Source organism: Triturus cristatus, chromosome 3_1 (genome assembly GCF_964204655.1).
Source record: "Triturus cristatus chromosome 3_1, aTriCri1.1, whole genome shotgun sequence".
Lineage (NCBI taxonomy): Eukaryota > Metazoa > Chordata > Amphibia > Caudata > Salamandridae > Triturus > Triturus cristatus.
Genome location: NC_140583.1, coordinates 653262961 through 653278546, shown reverse-complemented (window position 1 = coordinate 653278546; position 15586 = coordinate 653262961). Strand labels below are relative to the sequence as shown.

The window sequence follows — 15586 nt, the reverse complement described above, 5'->3', positions numbered from 1 at the left end:
TTAGCAAAATAAAATTTGAATGATTTTTTTGTTTTTTTTACACTTTGAACGCTTGTACTTGTTCCCTGTATGCCCTATCTCCCATGCCTGCTGTCTGTCACATTTTGATCATCGGTATTGAGTAGGAATGCAAATCCCTATCGCAATATATCTACAACAATATGGAAGTGAATTGTTTAGTTGTCGGATTTATATGAGAAAAAACCCAGAGTGCAGAACCACTCATTACTGTGATTGTAGTAGATACATTTGCAGATATTCTGGTGGTCTAAAGACAACGACCCAGTAGTACAGAGATCTTCACTAATTAAAACCCTTTACTTCCTTATACCTAGAAGTTAGGTTTTGGCTGCAACTCTGCATATGGGTTTCCTCCAGATGCAGGAATAAATCACTACAGATATTTCATAACTTTATAATGTGAGTGTTGGTGGTTTAGAGATTCATTTAATTCCTGCATTCACCTCACTTTTTCTTTTTTATTTGTAGTGGAAATGGAGGACTTGAAGAAGATTTCTGGTTCATTGACTGTGCTATATAGTGAAAAGCAGAAACAAGAAAAGGTAAGTAGATTGGTGGTAGCTCCTCAGTAGAAATGGATAGGTACCTCCTGGCTGAGAGTAGTTTGGAGGGCAAACCTCACTCCCTCCACCAGTGCCTCTACCCCAACCCTCAACTTCAGTTTAAATGCATGTTCTCTTACAGGGGATACTCATCAATAGTCATAAGCACTGATTAGTCCCGCCCACGTGAGGGGACCCCGGAGCATTAACAAAAATATATGCATATAATATATGTGTGTATGTATGTGTGTGTGTGTGTGTGTATATGTTACAATACAGGGGATGGTAGTGTCTATGGGGTCGCACCTCAGAAAAATGTACACCTAAACTGGGCAAATAAAAGTATAGCTAGCTCTCCAAAGTTAGATCATTGAAAAAATATTCTTACGGTGCCACTAAGGGTAAGAGTGTAGCCTACTACCTTGGGTACGCAAATACACAGGTACCGACAGTCACTGTGCAATACATTACAACATTCTACCCCGCACTCCAAACGTTATAACCCTCCAAATACAGAACCTTGGTAAGTTAATTTCATCAAAACAAATCACTGATGTCACTGGCAAACAGAGGTGAGTTTGTACAAAAAAGCTTTCTTTTCTTTAATTTGTGCAGATATTTTTACAATGTGACAATTTCGGTCAAGACTGTGTATGCCTATATTTCCAGGCTGATGCCAATGGGAAGATAATATACATAGATGTGAGTACTACACGGTCTTGATCAGGGTGCATGAAAACAGCTGACACATCCAGTGACTCCCTCAAGGCTTTCTAAAACTGATTCAAAATTCTTTGACGTGGCCGACCATGCTTCTTCGTAAGTTGTGCAGGGCGTGATTAGAATGCGGAATCCAACATTGTTCCTGAAAATTTCATATATTTTCCAAATGATATTCCAACCAGTTAGAGGTTCAGGAGATTAAGCTTTGGTGCTGTCTCCGATACTTTTCACGTAAGTCCTTGGTAAATCCAATCGCAAAGTAAGCTGTATTACTCAATCATCCAGAGCGTGATAAGGTTGGAATCCCAAAGAGATTTCCACGGTATATTAGTCTCAGAATTAAAGTCGCGATTTCTTATATTTTCATAATATGAAATTAATATGTCCTCCAAGTTCTGTTAGTAGAATTTAGTCAGTATTTGAAAATGCCAGATCGGGCTATAGTAGGCCCCTCATAGTTGTTCCGGCCGTCCGATTCAGGGGTCAGCCAAAGGCTTTTTGTGTTGCAAATTAACACGTCTTTGTATCGAGGCCACGGCACCAGTGTTTTTCTTCTAAAGAGGATTGTGTACCGGATTGTGTGGAAATAGTAAGGGTGGCGACCCTGCCGTGTTGCCCGCCGTTCTCATCCAGACTATACTCATCAATAGTCATAATCTATGAATAATCCCCGCCCACGTGCGGGATCCCGGAGCAAATAGAAAATATATATATATGTTCGAGGCATGTGGGCTGCTGAATTCATATCTGTGCATAGATCGCCGCCTAGTGTTGGGTCCGGATGTTTGCACGTTGTTGTCCTGGAAGAGTCTTCGAAGTATCCTTGGATAGGTGACTCCTCCCCTGGACTACAGTGCGCATGGGCATCCTCTCCATCCTCAGATTGTTTTTTTCCGCCATTGGGTTCGGATGTGCTATCTTAGCTCAAGTTAGGAAAATATTTTTTCGAGGCCAAAAGGCCTTTAGTTCGCGTCGGTACTGTTTATCGATCGGGTTTCGATAGAATTTGTTAGTTTACTAACTTTCAGCACCGACTGCTTTCGCATTTACCTGTCCATCGACGACTTCGACGATGGAATCCAGGACGCCATTCAAAAGGTGTCCGGTATGCAATGCGAAGTACCCACACATCGACGTCCATCCGGTGTGCAACAAATGCCTTTCGCCGGACCACGACGAATCAACATGCATGGCCTGTGCCCGGTTCCGCTCGAAGAAGACTCTGCGGAATCGACGAGCGGCGAGACTCGAGGCGCAGCACGCGGCACCGGCCCCGACAGACATCTTCGGCGAGGCCGAGGACGTCGAGGAATTGGAAGTCTTGCCCTCCAGTCCCGTTTCCGAACACGAACCCGGATCGGACGAGGAAGACGAGTCACTCTTCCACAGAGGTGAAGACGACACCGAGGTAGGAGACGACGAGGAGGCCTTCGGGGCCGAAGAAAGTAGCTCCAATGATGAACAAGGCCTACCTGTTCAAACCGTTCAAACACCAGTGCCACAGCCTATGGCTCCGGTCGAGGGATCGCCTTCGGGCCTTACCCGAGACCCATCCCGCAGTTCTTCGGCCCCGCCCTCGGGCCCGGCCTCGGACGTTCAGCGGCAGCCATTACTACATAAACAGGCTGGTTTCCCTATCACAAAACCGAAACCGAAAGCTGCTCAGGTTCCACCGAAACCGAAACTGAAAGTAGCGCTGGTCGGATCGAGGCCTTCGACGCCAGCGCACCGCGTCGGCACCGACCGCACCAAGAGGGACTTCGGTGCCGAACTTGAGGCGGGCGACGTTGGAGTCGACAAACGGAAAAAAGCCATCGGCACCGACAAACCTGCTCGGCTACCGGCACCGACGACACCAAGGGCCGTACCGCCTGCTGTGTCTCACATCGCTCCCTCGACGACACCTAAGCCTCAGGTATCGAAGACTTCGGCGGTGATCTCTTCACCCCGACTCGATGACCCGCCGGCACCGAAAAAATCTACGGCCGCCTCTACGAGCCTGGCCGGTGCCAAAGCCTCGAAGGCGCCCCAAGTACGACCTGGTGTGACGCAAGGCAGCAAAACCACACCTGTCCTCCAGGACACGTCGGGCTCCGGTTCGGTCGGAGCTCCCGCAGCCTCTTCGGTGCCGACCAACATTACCTTCGGCTTGCCTCCGTCAACAATCCCAAAAATGTTCCAACTCAGGACACGGGTCACCCAACCTACGGTCACACCTGCTGAGACGTCTCCAGCACGTATCATCGACGCCGGCACTGGCAGAATGATTCTCCAGGACCGAAGGATAACTTCGGAGCCGCCATTGGACCCTTTCAGGATCCCACTAAAAAGGAAGTTGCCTGCAGAATCGGAACCTCTCCTTTATGAACCCTTCCATTCATCCTACCAGGATCCACACCGGTTCTCCCCCACACGCTCCGATACAGACGCATTGGAGGACTACATGGCTGACCAAGTCCCCTACCATGTAGACACGGACCCTGATGACCAGCAGGACCCTGATCAAACTTGGGGCGACCCTGCAGACCCCAGTGCACCTCTCGATGCACAGGATCCACAACTCTATGGGGCAAAGACATCTCCTACGGAGGATACTGCAGCGTTCAATGCTCTTATCGAACGTGCTGCCAATAACCATGGGGTGCAGCTTCACTCTGATACCGTCGAAGATGACTTTCTAATGGACACCTTTGCATCCTCAGAAAGACATGTAAAGACTCTGCCAATGTTGAAGGGGGTCCTCAAACCAGCCAAGGACATTTTCAAAGAACCCACCAGGGCACGAGTGATAAACCCCAGGATTGATAAAAAATACAGATCAGCACCTGGGGATCCTACTTACATCAGAGGACAATTACCACTCGACTCCATCGTCGTAGCGAATGCACGCAAGAGGGCACACTCGCAAACAACAGGTGACGCTCCTCCCCCGGACAAAGAGTCCAAGGTGTTAGAAACCTCTGGCAAGCGAGTTGCCGCCCAAGCTGCCAACATATGGCGCATAGCCAACACTCAGGCGCTCCTTGCTCGCTATGATAGAGCGCACTATGACACACTTGAGCAAATATTCCAACATCTCCCTGACCAGTTCAAGGAAGGCGCAGAAATGCTCATCAGAGAAGGACAGCTACTAACGAACGCTTCCATCAAATGCGCACTAGATGTTGCAGACACGGCTGCCAGAGCCATAAACACAAGCGTCATGTTGCGACGACATGCCTGGCTACGGATCTCAGGATTCAAGCCTGAGGTACAAAACAATATACTGAACCAGCCCGTCAACCCCGACTATTTATTCGGGCCAGAGGTTGACACCACCCTCAAAGATAAAGGATACGGACACTGCAAAGTCCATGGGCGCACTACAAACTCAGTCCTTTCGGAGCGGCTCCTTTCGTCGCCCCGGAAACAAGGGAGCAGGTAGAGGACAGGGGTCACAACAAACATATAACAAAGGCAATACACAGACCACCTATGATAAAAACACCCGAGGTGGATATCGTGGCTCCAGCACAAAGGGCAGAGGACGCGGCTACGGCAACACCAGGTCCTCCCCCAAGAACAAGCAGTGACGCCCTCTCCCTTCCTCCCGACCACATAACACCTGTCGGGGGAAGGCTACAAAGGTTCCTGTCCACGTGGAATTCCATCACCACGGACAGGTGGGTCAAAGATATTATAAAATACGGTTACTGTCTGGAGTTAACCTCCACTCCACCCACAATACCACCAAGAAGCCGTCCTATGTCCTCAGAGCACTTAACGCTCTTACAGCAAGAAGTGCAAAGTATGCTTCTAAAAGGCGCTATAGAGGTCGTACCCATCCACGAGCAGGGTGCGGGAGTGTACTCCCTCTACTTCTTAATTCCAAAAAAGGACGGGTCGCTCAGACCTATATTGGACCTGAGACCCCTGAACCAGTACATTCTTTCAGAGCACTTTCATATGCTCACTCTACAGCAAGTCCTTCCGCTTCTCAAGCAGGGAGACTTCCTAGCCACACTGGACCTCAAGGATGCGTACTTTCACATACCCATCCACCCCTCACACAAAAAATACCTCAGGTTCACTGTTCAGGGGCAGCACTATCAGTTCAAAGTCCTTCCCTTCGGCGTGACAACAGCGCCCAGGGTTTTCACGAAGTGCCTAGCTACGGTGGCAGCACATCTACGGAGGCAGCATATACACGTCTACCCCTACCTAGACGACTGGCTCATTCAAGCGAAGTCAGCCCAGCAATGTGCAAGCCACATGTCCCGCACCATTCACCTTCTTCACAGTCTGGGATTCTCACTGAATTATCCAAAGTCCCATCTCCAGCCCGCACACGTACAACAGTACCTAGGTGCGACTATAGACACGCTGGCGGCCACAGCTCAGCCAAATTTAGTGAGGATCGACAGCATACAACTGCTGATCTCCAAATTCAAACCCAATCACTCACTTCCAGCGCGAGTGTTCATGCAGTTGATAGGCATGATGGCCTCCTGCATCTTCATAGTCCCGCACGCGAGATTACATATGCGCCCACTTCAGGAGTGCCTAGCACGTCAGTGGAATCAGGCTCAAGGACAGTTAAAGGACCTAGTGTTGGTGAGCGGTCGGGCATACAACTCTCTGCATTGGTGGAATCCACAAAACCTTTGCAAGGGCCGACCGTTCCAAGAGCCTGTCCCACAAATAGTACTGACAGCGGACGCGTCTCTCCAGGGATGGGGAGCTCATGTACTCCACTACACAGTGCAAGGACTATGGACAACACAACAAAAGAAGTTGCACATCAACCTTCTGGAATTGATGGCAATCTTCCTAGCCATGAAGGCGTTCAAAGTACATCTATGCAACAAGGTCGTGTTGATCCGGACGGACAACATGACCGCAATGTACTACATACAGAAACAGGGAGGCACACACTCTCCACAGTTGTCTCATCTGGCTCAGAGCATGTGGAAGTGGGCCATTCAAAGGAACATGTTCCTCATGGCGGAACACCTCCCTGGCAAGGACAACCAGATGGCGGATCTGCTCAGCAGACACAGCCACCAAATGCACGAGTGGGAGTTACACCCATCAGTACTCCAACCGTACTTTCAGCAGTGGGGTCATCCGGAGATAGACCTATTCGCGACAAGCGAAAACGCAAAATGCCCAAGCTTCGCCGCCAGATTCCCACATCCGCAGTCGCAGGGCAATGCGATATGGATGAACTGGTCCGGCAGATTTGCGTACGCTTTTCCCCCAGCGCCATTGATACCGCTAGTGGCCCGCAAACTCCGACAACACTCCCTGACACTCGTCCTAGTTGCTCCCACGTGGGCACGCCAGCCGTGGTACACCACCTTCCTCGAACTTTCCGTGGTGCCGCATCAAAGGCTGCGGATCAAACCCGCGCATTTGACGCAGAACCATGGAGAGGTTCAGCACCCAGATCCGCAACAGCTGAATCTGGCGATCTGGCTCCTGAAGTCCTAGAGTTTGGCTATCTCAACCTGCCACCTGACTGTATGGACATCATCAAGGAGGCCAGGAGACCCACTACCAGAGCTTGCTATGCAGCCAAATGGAAAAGGTTCGTCATTTATTGCGGAAATAATGACATCAACCCGCTGGACGCATCCATCCAAAACATCATCTGTTATCTCTTACACCTATATCGATGCAATCTGGCGTACACCTCTATACGTGTCCATTTGACCGCAATATCAGCCTATCTGCAAACCAGGCAGCACCTCTCTCTATTCAGAGTGCCTGCCATCAAAGCATTCTTGGAAGGGCTCAAACGAGTCATTCCACCTAGTCACCCACCGGCTCCAATGTGGAACCTCAACTTGGTCCTCACACGCCTGATGGGTCCACCCTTTGAACCTCTACACTCATGCGAGATTCAATTCCTTACCTGGAAAGTGGCCTTCCTAGTAGCGATCACTTCCCTCAGAAGAGTTAGTGAACTCCAGGCACTAACCGTTCAAGAGCCATTTATTCAGGTTCACGCTAACAGGGTCGTACTACGTACCAACCCCAAGTTCATGCCCAAGGTAATATCGCAGTTCCACATGAACCAGACTATTGAACTGCCCGTTTTCTTCCAAAACCCACAAACTGTTGCAGAAAGGGCACTACATACACTAGATGTACGGAGGGCCCTCATGTACTACATCGACAGGACTAAACCATTCAGGAAGACAAAACAACTGTTCGTTGCCTTTGCCCCACACCACAAAGGTAACGCCATCTCCAAAGCAGGGATAGCCAGATGGATAGTTAAGTGTATTCAAATCTGTTATCAAAAGGCAAAACGCACATTAACTATTCCACCACGAGCCCACTCAACACGTAAGTTGGGGGCTTCCATGGCCTTCCTAGGAAATATTCCCCTGCATGATATATGCAGAGCAGCCACATGGTCCACTACACACACATTTACAAAACACTATTGCGTAGATGTGCAGTCAAAACAGCAGGCAGCTGTAGGACAGGCTGTTCTCAAAACACTTTTTCAGACCGCTGCAGCTGGCACGGGTAGCCGCCGCTAATAGAGGGCACTGCTATGTATTCTATGCACAGATATGAATTCAGCAGCCCACATGCCTCGAACTGAATATGCTACTTACCAGTATGCATCTGTTCTTGGCATGTAGGGCTGCTGACATTCATATCGCCCTCCCTCCTCCCCGGCGCCTGTCGCAGCTGCAGCTCTCAGAATTACTGCAAGCATGGTCATCACTTTCTGTATCTACTCCATCACTGCCACAATGGCGAAAAACAATCTGAGGATGGAGAGGATGCCCATGCGCACTGTAGTCCAGGGGAGGAGTCACCTATCCAAGGATACTTCGAAGACTCTTCCAGGACAACAACGTGCAAACATCCGGACCCAACACTAGGCGGCGATCTATGCACAGATATGAATGTCAGCAGCCCTACATGCCAAGAACAGATGCATACTGGTAAGTAGCATATTCAATATATATTCACTGAAAAAACCATAGGTTTCACACATGTTATAGTTAGCGGAAATTTTACTGATAAAAAACCAATGAAATTCCCCCGTTATAGTTAGTGCAGGAAACTATAACTCACGCGACCGCAATCCTCTGCTGATGCTAATACTGTATTTAGACACTTATTTACCCATGTCTTCTTCCATAAATTTTTAGCTATTCATATATTACAAATATTTTTTTTTCATAAAGACACATATGTCGTCAGCAGAAGATTGCGGTCGCGTGAGTTAGTTTCCTGCACTAACTATAACGGGGGAATTTCATTGGTTTTTTATCAGTAAAATTTCCGCTAACTATAACATGTGTGAAACCTATGGTTTTTTCAGTGAATTTGCAAGGTTTTTTAAATGCTAATTCCTAACTATAACGTGTGTGAAACCTATGGTTTTTTCAGTGAATTTGTACGTTTTTTTAAATGCTAAGTTACTTTACGCCATTCGTGGCGTGCGTGCCCACTTAACGCAGTTCGTTCCGTGCGCGCACGGTGCGCTTCGCGCACCGCGCGCCCACTTTACGCAGTTAGTGCTGGGCACGCGGTGCGCTACGCGCACCGCGTGCCCACGTTACGCTAGATGGGCCATGTACGCACGATGCGCTTCGCGCACCGTGCGCACATGGAGGACATATTATGCGCTTCCTTGTGATAGGTAATCTGTTGAAATTTTTTTGGGAAATGCTGTGCTCTTATATGCCATGCCCAAATGGTGGCCTTCGGCCACCATTTGCACACGGGTGGAGAGAGTGGGGTTTTTTTTTTTTAATAATTTTTTACCGTACGCGTACGGTAAGCGTACGGTAAGCGTAATCGGCGAAATTTTAGAAAAATAAAAAATTACCGTTTTTTGCCTTGGGGGATCTTTGAAGACTCAACTAACATGGTTATGTGCATGGGCGCTGTCTAAACAGCCCCTTTATATGTTTTTGGCATTTGTTTATCAGCTCCCCCCTCAGAGTGCGATAGAGAAAATGGCGGCCGCCGCTTCCTGGTTTCGACCGATTCGAATGTTTACTAAGATCTAAGGGCCAATCAGAATCGCGCGCACGCCAGCGTACGGTAAGCGCACCGTAAGCTGGCTCAGATATATATATTGATTTAAAGGCTATTTTCTCAGAATCTACTGAACAGATTTACACCAAACCTACAAAAGGCACTTCCTTGACCTGAGGACTACCTCTCTGCCAAATTTCAAGTAATTCTGTTCAGCCGTTCGGGCTGTAGCTGTGTCTAAAGGTCCTATGGAAAAATGCATGGGAAAAACGCGTTTTGGGACCCCCCTTTTATCTCAGCCCCTGCTTGACGAATCCCCCCGAGACTTTCAGGGTAGGAGCGGAGCGTAGCGCCCCACCTATTTTGAAAAATTCGCAAGGATTCGTCGACCGGCGCAAAAGTTATTCAAAATAGAATGTTGCGGATTTCCTATGGAAACGTGGTCCTAACTATAACTACCTACTGGCGACCGCCAGTAGGTAATGTATACATGCAGCCTAAAAATGTTTCAAACATGGCAATGCTGTAAATTACATAGGTTTGCATTGTAGTGCCCCCTAACCCATAAGGAAAAAAGGAAGGACCAAGCCAATTGTCACACAACAATGCTTTATTGCCATAAAGCAAACTTGTAATTGCAGGCACTTGCCTGTAGGCTGCAGTAGAGTATCAAGAAACAAAGAAAACTGACACCTTGCCTTTAAGGCATTAGAGTAAGGGGACCGTGCCTTTAAGACCTGCAGGAGACCCCTTGCTCCCATGATGCACCACAGGTGACAGTTAGGTCAGTTCTTTTTTCCGGCTCCTTCTATGAGGATCCTGGAGCTCTTCAGTTTTTTGACTGATAGTTTTGTAATTCAGAATTTTTCAGAAAACTCGACATTTTCTGGCTCCTGAAAGCGTGTTCTGCTGGTTTCCTGAAGAATTTCAATTTTTTTCCAGTCAGAATGCCTGCTTTATTTAGGAAATGCCCTTCCTGTGGCAATAAGATGGCACTGGCGGATCCACACTCTGTGTGTATTGTGTGTTTACCAACTTCACACAAACCTGACCAGTGCCCCCACTGCCAGAAGTTTTCCAGGCGCACTCTGCGCGATAGAGAGCGCATTAAGCTGCATGCTCAGCTGGAGAAGGAAAGAAGCCGTCGTGAAGGTGACCATTCATCCTTAAAACCACCTTCTTCAGCTAGACAACCTCAAACGGCGACATACCACCTCACCTGACCCCAGGAACACCAAGGTTCCAGGAGAATCGCCGTCGAAGGTACTGTCGAAAAAACCGAGAACGACTTCTGCGTCAACAGAATCATCTCGACGTCGAGATTCTCCGCCGCAGAAAAGTAAGTCGGCGTCGAGGCGCAGTCCTTCGGGCTCGAAGGCTGTTAGTCCGGTGAGATCTGGACACTGTCTGTCGACGCCGAGGCTTCAGTCGACGTCGAGACACTCTCCGCCGCCCTCGAGGGGGTCGGCGTCGAGAGATGCGACGACCTATGTCTCGCCGCGAGTAGGTCGTTCGACGTCAAGGCATTAGACGTCGATGAGGTCAACCCCCATTCGACGTCATGGAAGGTCGAAGTCGCCAAGCTGACGTAATGGAAGGTCGAAGTCATCAGGTCGACGACGAAGGTCGAAGTCGCCAGTTCGACGAAAACTTGTTCGACGAAGATCGACGTCGAGGTCTCCAACGCCGTAGGCGGTCGGCGTCTAGACCACCGTCGAGGGCGGAGCGCCATTCTCAACAATCGGCACCGATGGTGACACAAACATCGTCGAGGCGTTCGACGTCGAAGGATAGAGCAGCAGTGACCGCGGAGAGCAGAGCCAGATCTAGATCTTCAGGAGATCGATCATCATCTCCAGGCCTGCATATCGTGCAGATCTCTCCGGAAGGATCACCTAAGGCACCGGAGAAGTTCGGAGGTGCCTGCAGAAGTCTGGGCTCGGAATATTCCCGCACGTACTCTCCCACCAGAATTTCTCCGTGTAGGAGCAGGTCCCCTCCTGGTAGTCCAAAGCCACCTTCTCCACGCCGGTCACGATCCAGGGATCGTCTCTCTTCTCACAGAAGGCCAAGATTCCTTCCAAACACAGATCACGGTCCAGGGGTCATCACAGCGACCGTCCCCACCAGAGGCGATGCACTAGATCACCCACCTGGTCTTCCTCCACAAGGTCCTCGGTCCTGGACTATTCTCCGACCTGGTCTTCTACACCCCCTTCACGAGTGTCCCCTGTGGATGACATCGCTACTTTCTCTGACGTCCTGGGTAGAGGTGCGCAGAAATTGAATATCACGCTGCACACCCCTCTGGCCCCCACGTCAATTATATTTGATACGTTGCATCACCGGTCAGCACCCAGACCCTTGCTACCATTGGTGCCAGGATTGTTGGAGCCAGCGATGGCCACATTTCTCACTCCTGCTACGGTGGGCTCTGTGCCTTCAAGAACAGCGAAAAAATAAAAAGCTCTGGCTGAGGATCCCTTGTTTCTAAGGGCGGACCCACCAGCGGACTCCGTTATCGTGGCGGCTGCCATGAAGTCCCATTCTGTGTCCTCTTCTGTCCCCCCGGAGAAAGACAGCAAGCAAATGGATTCGTATGGCAGAAAGATGTGCAACACTTCTGCCTCACACATGAAAGTGGCTAGTGCTTCAGCCCTGCTAGGACGGTATGATCGCTCTCTGTGGGATTCCCTCTCCAGATTTGCTGAGAAACTGCCAAGGAAAGACAGGCAGGATTTTAATGAAATTCTCCTGGAAGGTGGGCTTGTAGCCAATCAAATTATCAGTGCGGCTGCGGATGCTTCGGACCTCGCCGCACATGGCTACTCATGGCGTATGCTCTCGGCGCTCAGCCTGGCTTAACGGGCCTCAAGCCTGATAGGCAGAAAAAAATTCTTAATCTGCCTTTTAACGGGTCATCTTTGTATGGGGCTCACGCTGATGAACAAAATAAAGGCACCGTTAAAGCTGTTGGGCTGGAAAAGCGCAAGGAATATCGAAAGCGCTTTCGCCAGGGCGACAAGCGTGCCTTTCATCAGCGCGTTCAAACACCCCAATGGTCCTCCCAAAATCAGCATAGGTCCAAGTTTCAACAAAGGGGTCGTGGCAGAGGGAGAGGAAATGCAAAGCAGCAACAGTCCTCCACCAAACAGCCCTTAAAACAGTGAGACCTTACTTCCTCTGCGCTCGTTCGCCACTCCGGTAGGAGGAAGTATCAGTGTTCACCTGGCAGAGTGGGAAGCTATTACAAAAGACAGATGGGTGCTGAATATTGTACAGCATGGCTACTTGCTGAGGTTCAAGTCTCCCCCTCCGCATGTATCCCCACGGAGGCAGCACCTCCCTCAAATCCAAAATCTGCTTTTACTGGGCGAAGTAGCTACACTCCTCTCCAAGAACGCCATAAAGGAAGTTCCTCCCCTGCAAAGAAATCAAGGAGTATACTCCCGGTACTTTCTTGTTCAAAAACGAGGAGTAGTCAAAGAGTACAGACCCATTCTCGACCTACGTCTGCTCAACGGATTTGTCAGGAAGGAAAAGTTCAGAATGCTGGCTCTGCATCAGATCTTCCCGCATCTTCACCAGGGAGACTGGATGTGTGCCATCGACCTACAGGATGCCTACTTCCATATTCCTGTCTCAGTGAAACACCGGCAATTTCTCAGGTTTCAGATATCTCGTCAGCACTATCAGTACAGAGTTCTGCCATTTGGCCTCAAATCCGCCCCACGGACATTCTCAAAGTGCATGGCGGTGGTAGCTGCCTTCCTCCGCAAACGGAAGATATTAGTCTATCCCTATCTAGACGACTGGCTCCTGAAGAGTTCCACTCCTGTTCGACTCCAGAGCCATCTCTCGTTCTGCCTCAATCTCCTACAGTCGCTGGGATTACAGGTCAATTACAAAAAGTCGGTCCTCAATCCCACTCAGCGGATTCACTACCTGGGCGCCTCTCTGGACTCCGCAAAGGCAAGCGTGTGTCCTTCGGAGGAGAGGTTATCATCCATGCTTCAGAAATGCCACACGCTTCTCAACGCGGCATTTCCCACAGCCAGGCAAGTGTCGTCACTTCTGGGGTCGATTGCTTCGTGCATTTACATTGTGCCCAATGCACGTCTTCACATGCGCCCTCTGCAACAAGAGCTAGAGGATCAGTGGTCGCAGAGGTCCGGCCGCTGGGAAGATCTCATCTCTCTTCACCAAGCTGCCAAAGACTCTATCAGATGGTGGATGAAACGCTCCCATCTACTTCACGGCGTCCCCTTCCATCAGGCGCCTCCGACACAGACTGTGGTCACAGATGCCTCCATGCAGGGCTGGGGTGCTCATATGGACCAGCTTCAGGTACAAGGTCTCTGGTCCAATACCGAACAGAGTTATCACATGAACTTCTTGGAGCTACGAGCAGTCCATCTAGCTCTCAAATCCCTGTATCCGTCCCTCCAAACCAACCACGTGCAGATTCAGACAGACAACACAACAACTATGTTCTATCTGAACAAGCAAGGAGGCACCAGATCACGAGTCCTATCTCTGAAAGCTCAGTCCATTTGGCGATTGCTACTGGCGAGAGACCTTTCGATCATCGCTGTTCACCTGCCAGGGACCCTGAACGTCCAGGCAGACGGCCTCAGCAGAGACTTCGTCGAAGCGCACGACTGGGTGCTCAAAGAAGACGTCGCTCAAGAGATCGTCCGGCAGTGGGGAGTACCGGACATAGATCTTTTCGCAGATGCGGCAAACAAAAAATGCCCCGTCTTCGCCTCCAGGTTCCCCCAACAGGGATCTCGGGGGAACGCACTTTTGATCAGCAAAATCGGTATAAACCTGCAGGTGGAACAAATTTGTGGCATGGTGCACCACAAAGGCTGTGGATCCCCTTTCCGCCCCTCTTTCTGAGGTTCTCCTCTTTCTTCTTTCCCTGGCACAGCAGGGCTCTGCTCTGGGCACCCTCAAGGGATACCTTTCAGCTATTTCTGCTTTCTTACAGCTTCCTGATCAGCCTTCTGTTTTCAAATCCCCTGTTTCTCGATTCTTTAAGGGCATTACTCACATGTTTCCTCCTGTCCCTTTCGTAATGCCTCAGTGGAATTTGAACCTTGTTTTGACCTTTCTGATGTGCGCTCCCTTTGAGCCACTTCATACTTGTCCCCTTCGTCTACTCACTCTTAAAGACTGCTTTCCTGGTTGCCATCACCTCCGCTAGGCGGGCGAGGGAGCTCCAGGCTCTCTTCTAAGCCTCCTTTCCTTTCTGTCCATCCGGACAAAGTTGTTCTCAGGACTCGTCCTTCCTTTCTCCCTAATTGGTAACTGCCTTTCACATCGGCCAGTCTGTTACACTGCCCACCTTCTTTCCGCATCCCTCAAAAGAGGAAGAGAGGCTCCACCGTCTGGACCCAAAACGGGTGCTGTCCTATCTGGACCGCACCAAACCGTTCCGGGTGGACGACCAACTCTTTGTTGGCTACGTGGGCGCTAAGAAGGGGCGGGCGGTGCACAAGCGAACCATCTCTCGGTGGATCGTTTTGTGTTTCAAGGCCTGTTATTCCTTAGCTAAAAAGGAACCTCCTGTAGGGCTGAGGGCCCATTCCACTCGGGCCACAGCGGCGACCACTGCCCTGGGCCGGGAAGTGACCTTGCAGGACATCTGTCAGGCTGCAACGTGGGCCTCGCTGCACACGTTTGCCAAACACTATTGCCTGGACAGCCAAGTCCGGCGAGACTGCTTCTTTGGCCGTTCTGTTCTCCAGGACTTTCTGGTGTGATCTTGGTTCGCAGACCCACCACCGGGGTTGGTATTGCTGGGGTATCTATTCTAAGGTGAGGAATCTAACTAACGTGTTTCTTTCAGATAAACAAGTTACTTACCTTCGGTAACGATATAGCTGTAAGAAACATTAGTTAGTTAGATTCCTCCCCGACCCATCATCCCTCCCCGTTCTGCGAACTGATATCTAGGGTTGGAGTCATCCCTTTCAGGGCCCTAGAATTTTTTGGCACCAGTGTCGGTCTCTTGCATGGCTCTGCGTTCCTGGCGCGGAAAGCTCTGTACAAGAACTGACGTCAGCGTGCGAGGGCGGCGTCTAAGTACTCCCTCATCCCGGTGATCACGACGACGGACGCGTAGCCGCAGACGACGCCTAGCGACACGCAGGGGTATAGCTGACGAAAAATCTTTCCGAATCCAGCCTGACGCCTGGGGATATTCTAAGGTGAGGAATCCAACTAACTAATGCTTCTTACAGATATATCGTTGCCAAAGGTAAGTAACTTGTTCTTTAGGTTCAAAACTCCACACTTTGACA

The 15586-nt window shown here is 49.9% G+C and overlaps 1 protein-coding gene across 1 annotated transcript in view; it reads left to right on the top strand.

Moving 5' to 3' along the window:
* EIF3J (eukaryotic translation initiation factor 3 subunit J) overlaps positions 1-15586 on the top strand; it is a 209990-nt gene that overhangs the window by 138462 nt on the left and 55942 nt on the right. Inside the window, exon 7 of the mRNA XM_085644682.1 lies at positions 490-563. Coding sequence (XP_085500808.1) covers positions 490-563 — 74 coding nt within the window. The remainder of the gene's footprint in view (positions 1-489; positions 564-15586) is intronic.